Here is an 18,423-nt window from a genome sequence, read left to right on the forward strand (position 1 = left end):
ATTTAAACTTGCAAATTTATAAGCAGTAAGTACTAGAAAAAGAGATTTAAAAACTAATAAAAGAACATACATATATAACATACGAGTTCCACTCACTCGACAAGGTGTCACATACCTCAAGAGTTTCACATAGAAGTCATTGTCCATATCGCCAATGAGGATTATGAAAATTTTCGAATATTCCGGTTCGTCTTGTATGTACTGCAAAAAACGCAGGCGTAGAGCGAAATAGAGATAGAGCTCAGTTAATTTTAAATATTATTCCCTGGCTCACACAGCTCTTTACCTTCCTTTTGGAGAGTGGCTCAGGTCGTCCAACTGTGTTGTGTTGCTTCGGCATTAAATGTGGACAGGTTGGATATGATAACACGGACTTTTTCTTTTCCATCTCTATTCTTGACATCTTTGACGCTTTTGTTGGCTTCGGTGGTGATTTCGGTAGAAGAGATGGTGTCTGTTTTAGCGCCTTTTTGCTCGACTTACGCGGTTCTTTGAGTAATGTTGCACCAGTGGGCACATTTAGATTATCCATCCAATAATCGATTAAGCTGAATTTCTTCTCTTCGGCAATTATATGAGACGTGCGATGGTATTCGGCTAAGCACTCTTCGATGGCATTCATAGCGACACTATAATTGTCAAAGCGTTTCGTGTTGCGTACTATTTGCAGATGGCAGGAAAATTATTTCGATTTTACGAGCTATTTTCAACTACTCACCTGTTAGTGCCAGTTGTTTCGCTTTTTCTTCGAGATCAATGATGAAGATACGCCTGCGCATGCCGGTCTGTACGCGCTTCTTGAATTCCTCACATATTGAATTTAAAGAATTCGTTTGGAAATTGATCGCATATAGCTTATAGTCGTGAAACTTATTTGCCTGTTTTGAGTATAAAAATATTCAAAATGGAAATTGAAATCGGATTATGTCTAGCTAACCGATAGCGTCTTAGTAAATCTCGTGGACATTTCACGTTTGCTTGTATAATTAATAAAAATAAAAAATTATGAAAAATATATGTATTTTTATATTTTTTAGTTTCTCAATTTCTGATGTTTGCAAGAGCTGTAAAAAATATTTGAAAACCATATTTCAAAGAAATCACAAAATCAATACTAAAAATATATGTATGTAGTACTTACGAATTTCTAAGTATTTACGAATTTCTAAGTACTTACGAATCTCTAAGTTGTAGTTCTTAAAAAAGGATTCTATTCTTCTAGAAACTATAATCGGAGATCATTCACAATGCAATTTAGGAAGGTTTCCAAAGAGCTACCTTCATGCCAGTGCAGCAGTTAACATATTTTACCCCTATCCAGAAAGTATATTCTTCTCTTAAATCTCCCGCTGATATGGGAGACAAGTAAATTTTTTCCTAGGTTGGTACAACTGTCCTTAATTATGATGCCAAAAGATCCCCTGATTTGTTTGTGTGTTTACAGCAGCTATTTATGTCAGTCAATCGATACTTTCTTGACAGGGTATCTATCTAGATCAAGACCAGCGAAACTCACTCTTCGAGTTTGACTCGAAAAAAGTTTCATTGAGACAGCTCCTGCTGATAACTCTTTAATAAGATTGTGACATGTATGTATATACGAGTTATTTTGAAAGAATAAGAGAGAGCAAGATAAACTGAAGATGATTCAGAAAAGGAATGATAGAAAAAGAGACAAATATTGAGAGTAATAATGCTTATTTTCATAAAGGGCATTGAAAAAAATTCTAATTCAACAACGGTTTATTCTTCTAGACATTAAGTTGGAACACTACTTGGCGTAAAAATCTTATAAAATTTTTCTACTCATTTCCTTTTGATGGTATTTAAGTACAAATGAACTACTAAAAGCAAATACGAGACTTCATACTCGTTAATAACAAAAAAGTAAGCAAATATGCATACGAAAGGGGTAGGCTGACAGTTAGGCAAACACGTCGATATGTAAACAACCGAGGTGGAACTTAGAGCGCAAGCCAAAAAGCATTAAAAGGCTTGGAGCAAATCAACACAAACAAACCATAGTATAAAATCGAAGTCGAGAGGGTATAACGGGGTTTGTCGAAGATTGTAGATTGTTGGAGGAACAGTGCCGAACAAACAAATCAAAGATATGCAAAAATGCTTTGCGGGCATTAATTGCATTTTACTGCAACACAGCGCTCAGATTGCACTTTCAATTAGACGTGGCAACCGGAAGTTGAGTGTTATGCCACCACCTGACCGCCCCAAATGCCTGCCATATACGAGTATACTGCAATAGTACTATTTGTCTTGTCTACTGCCATAGCCGTCAGCACAGAAGACTGCAGGCACTTTGGTGCGTGGGTTGTTGATTGACTTGGCTTGTGTTTGTTGCCACTGAGGTGTTCCGTTAGATGAAAGCGCGCCAAAGTAGCAGAGCGGAAGCTTCAGCGTAGTTGGCGGGGGATGCAAGCAACTGCTTGGAACGGAAATGAGTAGCAACAGCATTTTAATTGAAAGGTGATGCCATATCAAATATTGCAAAACAACAAATGCATTTGAGAAAAGTGGGGAATAGTGGGTGGGAGACAAAGTAACTGCTTTAGGGCAATAATATTCGGTTACTTGGGTGTATGTGTTTGGTATTTAAATGCACTTTGAAACCTTAGAAGTTTCGGTTGCAATGTTGCTTAAGAGTTTTTGTTGTATACCCTAGCTTCTGCTGCCGATTGTGTGGAGAGAGCTGTAGCTTTATGTGAGTTTGCTGAAAGAAAATTTTGTTATTAACTAAGGTAAGGCACCGTTTGTACAGTAAGCTTAATGCATTTCAAAATTGATTTATGACTTTTGCGACTATTTCTTTAGCTTAGAAGAGGCACAGAACTGAATATAAGTTAATATTAATCATGTTTTTGAGGCAGATTTCGGGATGAGTATAAGTCAAAGGTTTAATTACAGAATGCTGATGCGTTGCTAATGTGGGTATTTGAGTAAGTGTAAAGTAGTGTGGAAGATGAGCGATATGTGCAAAAAGTAAAGCAAAGTTGTTGTTGGCAAACGAGCAAGAAGTCGTAAATATCATTGTGAGGAATCTAAAAGGTAACCGCTTTTCAGCATATCTGGTTAGAGGCTGAAATTAATGACGTTATTTATATATCGGGAATTAAGAAAATTGAGAAATTTCAGGTAAACATTTCAAAAACTGAGGGACTAGTTCGCAAGTATGCAGATGAACAGACAGACGGACATGACTAAATCGTATTTAAATTCGACTCAGCGCGCCACATTGAACATTTATATATACAACGGGTGTTTATATAGACACGTGACCTTGCTCTCTAATAGGTTTAATGTACATAACTCCCAAACCACCAAAGCTACAACATGAAATTTACCCTGCTCAAATATATGAAAACTCCTACCGACAGTGTGAAAATATATGAAATCGAATGATAACCCCGCTCACTCTCTATATAACGGTACTATTAAAAACTACTAAAAGTGCGATAAATCAATAACTAAATACGCCAGAGACATTAAAATTTGCCCCCGATATGGTAATGAAAAGGCTTTATGGGAGCCGAGGTGCACGATGGGCGTGGCCTCGCCTTTTGGTAAAATTACATATCTTGAGATTCCGACTAAATTTAATATGTGATATTCTTCTCATATTCTTAAGTTACAGTGCACAAATTGATGTAGTCGGACTACAACCACGCCTACTTCACATATAACCCTTTTTATACTCTCGCAACAAAGTTGCTAAAGAGAGTATTATAGTTTTGTTCACATAACGGTTGTTTGTAAGTCCTAAAACTAAAAGAGTTAGATATAGGATTATATATACTAAAGTGATCAGGGTGACGAGTAGAGTTGAAATCTGGATGTCTGTCTGTCCGTCCGTCAACCAAACTCTATACAGTCGTCTCTTTTAGGCATTTCCATATACAGTTCAAAACTGGAAGAAATCGGATAATAACCACGCCCACCTCCCATACAAAGGTTATGTTGAGAATCACTAAAAGTGCGTTAACCGACTAACAAAAAACGTCAGAAACACTAAATTTCACGGAAGAAATATCAGAAAGAACCCAGGCTTTCTTTGAAAATTGAAAATGGTCGTGGCCTTGCCCAATTATGGACCAAAAACCATATCTCAGGAACTACTCAACCGATTTCAATGAAATTCGGTACATAATAGTTTCTTAACACCCTGATGACATGTACCAAATATGGGTGAAATCGGTTTACAACCACGCCTTCTTCCAATATAACGCTATTTTGAATTCCATCTGATGCCTTCTCTGTATAATGTATACATTAGGAACCAATGATGATAGCGGTATAAAACTTTACACAAATACGGTATTTGATGCGAGAGTATAAAATGTTCGGTGACACCCGAACTTAGCCCTTCCTTACTTGTTTAAATTCCATTTGATTATTTCTCTTTCCAGTGTACAAATCAAGAAGTAATTAATATAACGGGATACAAATTTGCAATAATAATTTTTTAAAGTATGCCACCTTATGACCAAAAATTTTCCAAATTCAGCAAAACTGTTCATATTCCGGAAATGTGGACTCCAGTATTCATTGTTGACTTCTGACCCAAAATAACGGTATATACAATTTAAATTCAAAGATAATCCTTGCCAGGAAAAGAATCTCTGTGTATCAAAAAGGGATTGAATCGGGTCAATACTTTCCTGAGCTCACATATATATACATACCTAATATTGAGTAGTCGAAAAAGTCTTTTCGTTTGTAAATAGATGTCGTTGCAGTCGTATATCTTCAGTGCTACCAATCATATTGTGTCGTACCATATAGTGTTGAAAATGTGAGGTTTTAAGCTTCATATAACCAAAAAAAAAAAACTTGAGTTCGGGAAAGTTGAAAAAAAGTTACAGCTATTCAAAAATCGCTATATTTTGAAATTTTTTGTATAATAAAGGAAAGCATGCCACGCAAGCCACCAATGAAATTTGTGAAGTTTACGGAAACGACGCTGTATCAGTTCGTATAGCACAACAATGGTTCGCTGGATTCCCTTCTAGAAATTTCGAAATTTCGATTTACACTGATGAAAGTTTTACACTCATGGAATAATGTCTCCAGCGGAAAAATAGCAAAAAGTGGTCGACCAAAATGGTACATATTTGTTTATTTATTTATTAGTATTAAAGAAAAATAAGTTGAAGTTTCATACGAAAAGACTTTTTCGACTACCCAATATAAAATTTTTCGAGCTTTCGGGTGACTTTATGCTGCATATACCGGCTAAGGTTTGAGTTATCTCAAAGCAAATAACAAAGCGTGTTTTACTCATAACAGTGTATATTTGAGGCTCAAATAAATGAAGTTGGGCGAAAACCAATGTCAGGATTTACGAATACGATTGTTTTTAAGGTACCTTAATGAAACCTAGGAACATTGTTTTAGTATATGTCGCTAATAGATATAAAAATTTTCGGTTTACTAACACATCTGAGTTATAGTTACATACATGGTAAATAGTTATATATACACTCTATACCGTAAGGCATTTCACTGCTATATTCGCCGAAAAAATCCCCTATCACTTTGATGTTGCAGATAATATCATCTATCTTTGAACCAGGATCAACATCTTTGAACCTTGATAACGCCAAAACCCGCTTCAGATGAAGCAAAGAGTCATTCGAGATGTAATATGAAGAAATGACTAATTGGTGAGAAAAGAAAAGTTAAATAAAAACGCTCTAAGCCTCGAAAACGTCATTAGGGTAGACTTGAGATTTGGAAAACAACGGGATAACTTAGGCTTAGTAAGATGTAGATGAAGGCCAATACATTTTAGAGCAGAATAAGGTTGTACATTATTTCTAGCGATTCCAACTGGAAGCGGAGCATTGCCTCTTGCTTATTCCACTTAATACTAATTACACCGCAAAAAGGTGTAGTGCCATCCAAACCTGTTTGAATGGTAGCCATTAGCTCTGAAAGCCACTTACACTTATTACCGTTACGCATGTGTAGTCTACATATCTACATATTCACCATATACATATGTGCTATTTATCTAGTAATTGTGCGTATGCTCGAGGGACTTACATTTGCGTAGACAAGTAAATGTAAGGGCATGCAAGTTCTTCAGTCTAACCACATATCCCATTTCTAACACAACGCTTGCATCACCCACAATCTGGATGCGCATCTTGAGCATAATTTAAACAACAACAACTCAAAGTGCTGCAGTAGTGCATGAAAAATGTGTGCGTTGAACAATTATGCATACTGCCTTGCCGCCAACTAATGGAGTAGTTAAGGACGCTGGTGCATATGCTTGTATGTAGATGAGTTCATTTACGCAGGATCATTAATGAGCCACTAAACTTACCAGCAATTGAGTACTTTGCAAATAATTACGCAAGACTTATTAACTATGTGCCCATGAGTTGAAGTAGTCAAGTTAGGGTGGGGCGCTGGACTTAACCAAGTATGCTCGGGAAAGACTGCAATTGGTAGAGTAGGAAGATTAGAAGAAGAGGTCACGGTGACGCACGCTGGACGTACGTCGCTGACGGTAAGTCAAGCGAATAATAGGAATCGTTGGACGTGGTAATACCTATAAAGGGTTATCCATTTCGAGGTTTCCTATTTTTTTTTTTAAGAAAAAACACAGAAGCTTCAAATTTAATTTGGAATGTTTATTATCGTTCGCAAAAACATTCTTCGGCTTTTATTTTTTGAAAATTATCTCTTTCAAATGTTGGCCGCTGCTCTACGTCTAAGATGATCCATCCGTTGAATCCAATTTTTGATGACTAGTTCGAGCATTTCGACTAGTAACTGGCGAATAACACGCGTGTTGTTTTGCTCCAAAGATTGAATCAAAGCGGGATTGTCCGTACAGACTTTAGACTTTACATATCCCTACAGGAAAAAATCTGGCGGTTACGTTCTCGGCAGTATCATTTTTGAAGAAATATGGACAAATGTTTCCTTGTTATTTTCCGGATGAAATGACAGCTCTTGAATCTCTTCAGGTTGCACTTCATTGAGTCAAAAGTGTGCCTGTGCTGTGTTTTATACGCTTTCGCGCCAAATCGGTGCCGAATCGACTCTCCACTGTTTTCGTGTAAACTCTCAGCTACGTCTGCTATATTTTCTTCGCTGCGTGCTGGACCCTGTCGATTCGGTCGATATTATTGACTCAGTTCCATGCATTTTTAGAATTGAAAGCGAGAGCGAAAGCAAAATCTACTTCCTTGGAATAAGTATCAACACATAATTTCTACTCGAACATAGGGTTCCAGATTAATATTATATATTCTAACTGTTACCTGAACCCCATAGCAATAAGACCCCGTATTCGTTTACGGATATCTGGGATATGTGTAAAGAGGAACACCTGTTAGGATGATGTTGTTGGGATACTTGTAAAGAGAAATACTTGTTAGGAAGATACTACCGTAAGTCAAAAGTCGATTATTTGAAATAGTTGCCTTTTTCCATAAATTCACAAGAGTCTGAGAATAAATCGATTAGTTCTATTAGTTTTCTATATGAATCCAGTAGCCATTCTGATTATTAAAGGTCTCTCTAAAAATATTGTGAACGCTTTGATTAAATCTTGAAATTATGGGTACCTTTCTCACCTAGAAAAAATCGTACTCTTATCCGCTCCGGTTTTCTACACTCCGGACATTTAAAGCCTAAGAGTCAGCTGTCATTAATCTTTTATGAAAGAAAAACTGTCGGAGACTTGACATTACCTATAGAGTATTTACCGTTATAACAAAATGTTTTTATAATTTAGTCTTGTTACAGACGGTAGGCGTTCCCGCATTGTGCATTCACCATTCTCTCTTTGTCGACCAAACTATTCTTGCACTGTCGTAATAACGTAATAATAATTAACATTTAAATTCTAAATTCTAAAAATTCTTCACTAATAAATCTTTTAATTGCAGTGCAGAAAAGATGGCTAACATCAACGGAAAATATGAGAAAGAATACTCGAATAAGAACTGAAACAATTTCTCATTGAATTTGCCGGAGACATGCTTGGCCGACAGTTTCTTTATTTTAAGCATAAAACCGGCAGTTCTTTCATTTACACAGAGAGAGAGAAAAGAGAAAAACCAAACTCATTTGCAATTAGTGAATTGTCCAAAAAAGAAGACAAGTAAAGAAAGCCAAAAAAAAAAAGGAAAATAATCCACCAAGACAACATGTCTTGATGACAGCGCTTGAAGATTGTGGATAAAATACTTTGAAAGATTAATTTTTGTAAAAAGACAAAAAAAATCGGATAAAGAGAAGAGAAGGTGCTAAAAGCAAACTCAGGCTGCCTAATTGTACCTTGCATACGTTGTTGAAGGAAAATGTGTATGAAAAATTGCAAAAGCCAAAGTGTAAATATGGCAAATATACGATTTGGCACTGTTTACGCCTCCGAGAATTGCGCTAGAGGTGGACAATGACAAAACCGAACAAGAACGAAGGGAAGGTCAGGCTGTCAGTGTAGCGAAAAATCAAAATAAGTTAAAGAGAGGGAAGAACTAACAAAAGTAGGTGTGACGAGGCAAGTTGAAGTTGAAGCTTTAGTGACGGCTAAATTGAAACATAGCAAGTGACAACGTTTAGACGCAAGTGGAAGATATAAGATGGGTTTTTGATGGTGTAAGTATGCGGGTTTGCTCTCCCATAGCTCTATGGTGTTTGAAGATTGCTATAGTGGTCACTATTTGTATGCGGTAAGCGCCCATGGCTAGGTAAAAATGTTGGGGTGGTGCAAAGTAGGCGAGACAAAATACTTTTAATTAAAAGAAGAAAACAATGTGGCCAAAGATTCGCAGAAATAAAAGAAAATATCAATGATAAAAGTAAAAAAAAAAAACTTAAAAAAAACTACACTAAAGAGCGAACAGGCTTAACAAATATATTCATTAGTATAAAAACATATAAAAATAGCTTTATGTTGATTTTGATCGGTCAGTTGTATATAGTTGTTCGATCTGAAAAATTCGGACATGTTCTGGATAATATTCTGTGCGAAACTTCGTGAATATATCTTTTTAAGCTAAGAAGTTTTCTAAACAAGGATTTGAGTTTGTATGACCAGTATGATCTAAATAATTTATTCGGAGATTCGGAGGCCGTTCGCAGCAACTCGGACTAAGGAAGGGCTTGGCATATTTTTCGAGTCGAGATCTGAAATTGAAAGCGTACAAAGTATAGCTTGGGCAAGAACTGAACGTTCTCAAGCGACAACGTTTCGGTCTAAGAGCTCTTGAAAATTTCCAATAAGATCCGACGTTTTTGAGCCAAATTTCGTTCAGCGCTGAGGTCCATTTCTAAAGGGGTATGTAAACAAGCAAAATTCCTGCATTTGGGACGAAGAGAAACCTGAAGATATTCAAGAGCTGCCATTTCATCAAAAAAAAAAAAAAAAAAAAAAAAAAAAANAAAAAAAAAAAAAAAAAAAAAAAAAAAAAGAACGGCTTCGTGTGATTTTTGGGCCGGTGGAAGCATCGGCTTTAAATGTCCGTCAGTGGCGACCGTTATCGTGCCAGGATAACTGACTATTTGATGCCTGAAATTGAAGCTGCTGATCTCGGCGACATTTGATTTTAACAAGATGGCGCCACTTCACTCAGATGTAAAGTTGAAAATTCATCCGGATAATGCCGCTTCGTTTCAAGGCTTGGAGCAAAACATCACACTTTGTATTCGCCACCAAGAAAGGACCCAAGGGATGGACCATCTGAGACGTAGGCGCGACCAACATTTGAAAGCGATAATCTTCAAAATATAGATGCCAAAGTATGTACATTCGAATGATAATAAATTAGAAATCATTAAATAATTTAAGTTTCTGTGCTTTTTCTTTAAAAAACTAAAGACCCTCAAAATGAATCACCCTTTAGTAACTGTTGTCTTTGTGGTAAATATATTCTATTTGTGGTAACGTAAAACATTTATTATTGTGGTAACGAAAAACATTTTTCAAATAGTTTTAGAAACTGCTGTCTAGTTGACAAACCTTGGCTGAATGTAAATCCGGGTCTGTTCCTATTTATAGGATTCAATACTTTCTATTTCTTATAGGGCATACGAAATTCAAGTGAATTCAACAAATCTGTGTGCCTTTTCTAAACATCTTTATTCTAAGATTTTTCACACAATTTTTACTAAAGATTTTCCATCTCTATACGCTGGTCTCGTGCGGCCGCTAGCAACACGAAAAACCCATTCAAGTGTAAGCAATACACGGATCGGAATAATAAAAGCGTCAACAACAAAACAATTTAGCTGCACAGAGTTGGTGGAGATTTTTTGGGGTTCCAAACACTTGATGAGTTTTCCATCAGATATTCGCTTGACATTTGCAAAGCGTCTGTCTGCTTGGTCGCCTGGTCATCGTTGTCTTGGCCAACGGATCAGCAACAAATAAAGATGACATTTGCGGATAACGGACGGAGTGAGCTGACTTGCCGACCAACACGATGGTTGTCTAACTGTATATTTCTATAACAGTATTCCACATACACTAACGTTACATTTAATTGTTGCAAATATTTGTGCGACGAAAGAATTTCATTTGACTAAGTCGAAGTAGTCGTCACGTTGGATATGTTAACAAACTACAGTTAGACGTAGAAAGATATACATACATACCACATTCCACCCTCACTCTGATGCTTTGCGAAGAATTCGTCACAAATCTACACAACAACACAACTTCTTAGGGGGCGTAAATGCGTGGGAGTTGACGCATACACTTATTTACGTACAAGCTATACCCTTACTTGTATTTTTTCTCTGTAGCATTCACAACGTAAGAGACTTTTACTTATTTGTATTACAGTATTTTTTCGTCTTTTACGATGTTCCTGAACCATTCGGTTCTTTTCATTTCCGGCATTACAACTACAATATAGTATAATAAATACCGTTAAGTTGTGTATTGGTGGAAATTAGAAATTCTCATTAAAATAAGTGGCGTTCTTCAACGTACAACAATTGACTTTTTCTTTCCATCATTCACCGTTCCAGCGTTAGTTCGTTCGCTCATATTCCTTCGACTCTGTTGTTCTCTATTCATATTCTTTCTTTCATTTCGTCCGAGATGATTGCAATTGTTGCAATGACAGCAATTGCCCCTACCAGCAACCCATTTGAGTTGCTATTTTAAGTTGTATCAATAGCATCACCACACTTTCTGCTTTGCAGCGTCTTCTATTTCTTCATCTACAGCGTCGCGTCATCGAAAGGTGCTCAGCCATGGCTGTTATGTACTGAAGCTTTGGTCATCCTCCATTTGGTTGCTAGCTCATTAGTTACGCTTTGCGAGTAAATAGTACCCTCATTTAGCGGAATGTGAGAGGTTGGTAATATTTATACCCTGAACAGGGTATATTAATTTGGTCACGAAGTTTGTAACACCCAGAAGAAAGCGTCGGAGACCCTATAAAGTATATATATAAATGATCAGTATGTTGAGCTGATTCGATTTAGCCATGTCCGTATGTCCGTCTGTCTGTATATATACGAACTAGTCCCTCAGTTTTTAAGATATCGTTTTGAAATTTTGCAAACACCATTTGCTCTTCAAGAAGTTACTCATTTGTCGAAACTGCCGATGTCGGACCACTATAACATATAGCTGCCATATAAACTGAACGATGGGAATCAAGTTCTTGTATGGAAAACTTTCACATTTGACAATGTATCTTCACTAAAGTTGGCACAAGTTATTTTCTATGGCAACGCTATAATCTCCGAAGAAATTGTTCAGATCGGTTAACTATAACATATARCTGCCATACAAACTGAACGATCGGAATCTAGTGCTGGTATGGAAAACTTTCACATTTAATAAGATATATTCGCGAAATTTGGTATAGATTATTTCTAGGACAATAATGTAATCTATGAAAAAATTGTTCAGATCGGTTAACTATAACATATAGCTGCCATACAAATTGAATGATCGGAATCAAATGCTTGCATGAGAAACTTCCTCATTTGACGATATACATATCTTCACGAAATTTGGTAAGAGTTATTTTTCATAAAAATAATGTAATATCGGAAGAAATTATTCAGATCGGTTAACTATAACATATAGCTGCCATATAAACTGAACAATCGGAATCAAGTTCATGTATGGAAAACTTTCACATTTGACGTGGTATCTTCACGAAATTTGACTTGGATTACTGCTTAAGGTAATAATATAATCTCCGAAAAAAATTTTCAGATCGGATTACTATAGCACATAGCTTCTATACAAACTGAACACATAATTACTAACAAAAATGCACCTGTGAAGGGTATTTAGCTTCGGTGCAACTTTAACGTTAACGTTTTTTCTTGTCTGTATTGTTTTTGCTTTAATGCAGCCTTGAAATCCTTAGCAGCCTTTGTCTCTAATTTCCGGTTGGAATGAAATTGTTTTGATACTTGGCTGATTTGAATTTCGTTATTAGAGTCTGTAAACCAAGACCAGTAAGATATTGTGATTGACTTACTCGACATAATATTTTACTCTTAGAGAGAGTAACATATCTTCCAATTGTTTTGCCTTTTAAATAATAATACAGTTCCACAGAGATTTGAATTAGTGATTATAAATATTGTTTCAATATAAAGGAGACCTTGTTCGTTTTCATCTTCAAGTAAACTAATCGAAATGATTGGAATTCTTCCGAGTGTCCTAGACTAGTTTGCGTATTAGAAACGTCAATAAGGAACTCACTTGAACGCCTGTTGAATTACTTGCAACTCTTAACTTTGGTTTAAATACACATATAGTCCAAACTGAACGGAGTCAGTTCTGAGTTCTCTTGTAAGACAGCAACTAAAAAATATTTGCTAAATTAAGATACAACGTGTAAAAGAACAAAACAAATTAGGTTATTTTTCAGAGCTCAACGAGTTAGTTTAAAATTAAGCAATTGTAAATATCTAAAGTGAAAAAATAAATACCGAAATTTGAACAATCGCGTTCTTGACATTCTAGCTTCAAATGTATTGTAGCTGATGGAGCTTGACTTTTGAGATATCAGAAAAGTACTTAAATAATCTAGTGGAAATTTTGTTTGTATCATGCACTTTTTGTTATTCAATTATGAAAAACCTCGCTTATTTAGACCTACTCCTAACATGCGAAAATTAGACTTTTGAACTGATGGTTGTTTATTTAAGGTAGAAAAAATGTTATGAGCTTTACTTTTTGCAAGCTTAAACTAACCGAGAATATCAATATGTGAAACCGCCAATAACAATTAATTTTTGGACAATTCACTCAATAAAGAATTTTCAAATAAGAAGCTAAGTGGTCAGTATTAAGTAAAGATTATACAAGGTAAGTTAGGTTAATTATGAGAAATATAAAAGTGCTATTAACTAGAAAATGGGGTTAGGGAGAGCTTTATATAATCTTAGAATGTAGAGACGTCCGTTTAAACGTCAAACTTAATGTATAGGTAAAAAAAGAGAAATGCAACAGTGTGATAGAGGCGTTACTGGATAGCCAAACAGAGTTTAGAATCATCTTTTTATAGCTTAGCTCGCCTAAGAGTTGTTTCTTGTGGGAATATTTACAATTTAAAGTGGCTTTAAAAAACAAAATTGTTATAAGAAATGTCATTCCTTCGATCTGTAAGTGACAAACCATAGGCAATAATGCATGCCAAAATTTTGTGAAGATATCTCTACAAGGATTAAATTAAGAAGTTCCATTAAAGTTTGTGTGTTCCATTAAATTTTGGTGCCGAAACTTTAGAATGTTGGAAAAGAATTTTAGTGATAAGTTTGTCGATAGCAAGTATTTTTGATTGGTGCAAGTTATTCAAAGAGTGTTGGGACCGAACCAAATCCATCACGGTCATCAACCTCAACTGGTGGTCAACGCGTCAACAAAATAAGGGCATTAGGACTTGAGAATCGACGACTAGCAATCAGAAATTTTACTGGCATTATTGAAATAGCGATTAGTGAAAACTGCTTTCTTATCTTATTGAGGTGTGGAGTACTCCGAATTCCTTCCGACCAGCCATACTGTTAACAAAGAACACTATTTGAGTGCTATGTCGCTTACGCGAAACTACTCGTTAAAAGAGGCCGGAATCAAGTGCCGACAATTCTTGGTTTTTGCACCACGATAATACTGCATGAATTGTTCGTGAGTCTTTTGCCAAATTTTCAACCAATACCGCGCCGCAGCCAGCGAATTCGCCTGATTTAGCTCCGTGTAACTTCTGGCTATTCAGCAAACTTAAACGACCGCTTCGGGGAATTAGTTTTGAGTCAATTGAAGCCATTAACAACTGTTTGATTTGAGCACTGAAAAAAAAAAAAAAAAAACAAGTAAGGAAGGGCTAAGTTCGGGTGTCACCGAACATTTTATACTCTCGCATCAAATACCGTATTTGTGTAAAGTTTTATACCGCTATCATCATTGGTTCCTAATGTATATATTATACAGCGAAGGCATCAGATGGAATTCAAAATAGCGTTATATTGGAAGAGGCGTGGTTGTGAACCGATTTCACCCATATTTCGTACATGATATCAGGGTATTAAGAAAATATTATATACCGAATTTCATTGAAATCGGTCGAGAAGTTCCCGAGATATGGTTTTTGGTCCATAAGTGGACGACGCCACGCCCATTTCCAATTTAAAAAAAAAAGCCTGCGTGCAGCTTCCTTCTGACATTTCTTCCGTAAAATTTAGTGTTTCTGACGTTTTTTGTAAGTCGGTTAACGCACTTTTACTGATTTTCAACATAACCTTTGTATGGGAGGTGGGCGTGGTTATAATCCGATTTTTTTCATTTTTGAACTGTATATGGAAATGCCTGAAGGAAACGACTGTATACAGTTTGGTTGACATAGCTATAGTAGTTTTCGAGATATGTACAAAAAAGTTAAAAGGGGGCGGGGCCACGCCCACTTTTCCAACAAAATTACGTCCAAATATGCCACTCCCTAATGCGATCCTTTGTGCCAAATTTCATTTTAATTTCTTTATTTATGGCTTAGTTATGACACTTTATAGGTTTTCGGTTTCCGCCATTTTTTGGGCGTGGCAGTGGGCCGATTTTGCCCATCTTCGCACTTAACCTTCTTATGGAGAAATACGTGTACCAAGTTTCATCATGATATCTCAATTTTTACTCAAGTTACAGCTTGCACGGACGGACGGACAGACGGACAGACAGACATCCGGAGACATCAACTCTACTCGTCACCCTGATCACTTTGGTATATATAACCCTATATCTGAATCTTTTAGTTTTAGGACTTACAAACAACCGTTATGTGAACAAAACTATAATACTCTCTTTAGTAACTTTGTTGCGAGAGTATAAAAAACAAACGTTGAAACAAGTGTATTAAGTCCAATGGGGATTACTTTGATGAGACGATGCAGATTTTTAAGAATAAATTAAGAATTTTAAAATTTTGTACAAATCTTACTATTTTTGTCCACAATAGTATAAGCCCTTAACTAGTAGTTTCTTTAATAAATTCACAGGATTTATATAGTACTTATGTAATATGATTCATGACTTCAAAAATATTAAAATCTCATTTGAAATTTATTAATGAAATATTAAAATTATATTTCACTCGTAAAACGCTGACAAAAACTATTAAATTAAGGATATTGAAGCGTATTTTGGAAAGCACACAATTTAATTAAATTATTCAAGCAACAACAACGCCAGCAAAACTATCAAATGAAACGGTTGTACAGAAGCGCAAATGCAAATAAATTGAAGCAAAAACCGTTACACTTCAACTTCCGCTTCCTTGTGTTGCCGAGCTGCTGGCAAAGCAGTCGCATTGCAACATGTGCGCTGGGAACACTAAAAATTTTGGTGGCATTTGAAACTATGCACGCCAGCGTTTTGTTGTAAATGCGCGCGTTTGATTTTGACGGAAATTGGCTTAGAATTATGGCAGTTTGACGATAGTAAAAACTAGATTTTATGCATTGCGGGTATGAGCAATAGCGAACAATACAAATATAATCACAAACAATTACAGCAAGTGGTTTACAAAAACGAAATATGAGAGCGTAGCAGAGAGGGAGAGCGAATGAGCGTAAGTGCAAGATTTGTGTGTGTTTGTTGCGTCATTTCACACTTTGAAGTCAACGGCCGCTCAAGAAGGGCTCTATTGAAAGCAGTGACATTTGTGTGACGTTGCTACGTCAAAACCGTTAGACTGTCAGCGCAACCGACAGCCAATCCGTTGAGTTGTTGCAACCCTACCGCAATATTTTAGTGTGATTTTCATTGCGCACACATGCGGTGCACGGCAGCAACAACAACAACGAAATAGAAATGTGTCGCTTTTATTGTAGGTTTTGTTGTTATTATTTGATTTTCATTTATGGCTTAAATTTTATGGTTTCGATGCGTTTTTATGGTGTCGCTGGTTTTTCGGGCGAAATCTCGTAAAAACATGATGTGCATGTGTGATTAAGCGCCTCTGCGTACGTGGCATGTGGCATGCACAGACAATTTATCAGCGCCGGTAAATGCCATTGACAGCGGCGACAACTGTCAGCAACGGGCTGTGAAATGCGACGAAACTATGCGTACGCATTTGTATGTATGTATGTGTGCACAAATGTATATCGATATGCGTGTGTGTGTACAAAAGGTGTGCGGAAGAGGAAGTTGGCGACCACAAGTGTAAAACTTGTAGCAAAAAAAAAACAAAAATTGTAAGCCAAAGTAATAGTTGAAATTGTCAGCTTGCAAGTTTTGCGCATTCGCCGTAGTCTACTTGCAGGCGCAGTGACGTTTTTGCAGTCAAAAGGACATTAAAAATTTTGAATTGAAATTGGTTTCTTGCTTGTGTGGCATTAAGTGATAGTTAAAGTCGGAAAACACATACATACATATTCAAACAATACATATGTGAAGCAGTGGCAACATAACGTTTTGGCACGCCCCAACGCAACACCACAGCAAGTTGCCTTACAAATCGTCTCCGCAAGTAGTAAAATTTTAATAGTTTACAACGTTTGAAGCCATTTTATTATTTATAGTCTGCCACTGTGCACAAACGCCCTCCACTGCGCCTGAGTGTATGCTACGCAGACTGCATTGCAACTCTGTCGCTGCTGTTGCTGCGTCGTTATTTAGCAGCTAGCTGGTTGAGGTAATTAGTTTTAGCCAATTCACCAAATAAGCGCTCGTAAAATGTTACATCCTGCACACAAACACCCACACACACATTACACATGCATACCAGCAGCATTTCCTTACTTTTACAAGTCTAAAGCACATTTCCCCTTTTTAGCTAAAGCAGACAATTTTCCGGCGTACGTGCCATATCTGCAAAAACGGTAATTTCGAGCGCGTGAAAAGCTTGCTAGTGTTGCACACACACACACTTATATACATACGACCGCTTCATATACTCAAGTGAACGCGCACATTTATCAGTTTTGGTTTGATTTTTGCATAAAGTAGATAAAAGTCGGGATTTGTTTAGAATTTTTATTGCGCGAAAGTCGTAAAAATTCGTAAATGGCATTTTCCCGGTTTGATTTGGCGCATTTACGTATATAAACTAAAATTGCGATAAGCACAACAACACGCTTACTATTTATATAGCCAAAGTCCTGCTTGTTTTTTCTGCTCTATATGCTAAACATGTACATATGTGCATTAGGGTGTTTCAAGAAAAATGTTTAAGTTTTTTTTCAACTTATCAAAACTTATGCTAAATTTCGTGAAGATATCCCCTTAAATGAAAAAAATTTCCATAGAAGCGTTTTTAATCCAATTGTTCAGTTTCTGTTGCACCTATAAGCTAGTATATTGATATTTTAGTCCATATAGTTTATTATATTATATAACTAACATGTGAAAAATTCTTCTTTTCCATAAATTTTAAATTTAACATCTTTTTTTACAAAACAAAAGATACATAATTGATTATTAATTAATTGAAAGATGAGTCTTCTTTACAAGAATGGTAGTTATTCGCTCACACCTTTCTCCAGATTTCAAAATTTCTCCAAATTTTAAAATGTCTCCAAACTTAAAAATTTTTTAAAATTCTCCAAATTTATAAATATTTTCACATTTACAAATTTTTGCAAACTATAAATGTATTAACATTTCAAAATTTCTCTCAATTTCTCTCAATTTTGAAATGTCTACACACTTCAAAATTTTTTCAAATTCTCAAAATTTTAAAATATTTTAACACTTCCAAGTTCTTTTAAATTTAAAAATGTCTCCAAATTTCGAAATTTTAAAAAATTTTAAAATGTCTACAAACTTCAAAATTCCTCCAAATTTCAAAATGACTCCAAGTGTCGAAAATTCTCACAATTTTAAAATTCTTAGAATTTCAACCATATGAGTGAATAGGAGTTGAAAAAAAATGTAAGTATTTTTGCAGCACCCTAATCTGCTTCCATGTGTGTTTG

The 18,423-nt window shown here is 36.0% G+C and overlaps 1 protein-coding gene across 1 annotated transcript in view; it reads right to left on the bottom strand.

The window, feature by feature from the left end:
• The window catches only part of LOC108967218, a 36,931-nt gene extending 35,882 nt beyond the window's left edge, over positions 1-1,049 (bottom strand). The window contains exons 1-4 of the mRNA XM_018930508.1: positions 938-1,049; positions 719-878; positions 287-660; positions 116-201 (exon numbers count right to left, since the gene is read on the bottom strand). Of these exons, the coding sequence (XP_018786053.1) occupies positions 116-201; positions 287-660; positions 719-878; positions 938-967 (650 nt within the window). The 5' untranslated portion in view covers positions 968-1,049. The remainder of the gene's footprint in view (positions 1-115; positions 202-286; positions 661-718; positions 879-937) is intronic.
• Positions 1,050-18,423: the final 17,374 nt, after the last annotated feature.

Source organism: Bactrocera latifrons, unplaced genomic scaffold (assembly GCF_001853355.1).
Source record: "Bactrocera latifrons isolate USDA-ARS-PBARC rearing strain unplaced genomic scaffold, ASM185335v1 scaffold_18, whole genome shotgun sequence".
In the NCBI taxonomy this organism is placed as follows: Eukaryota; Metazoa; Arthropoda; class Insecta; order Diptera; family Tephritidae; genus Bactrocera; species Bactrocera latifrons.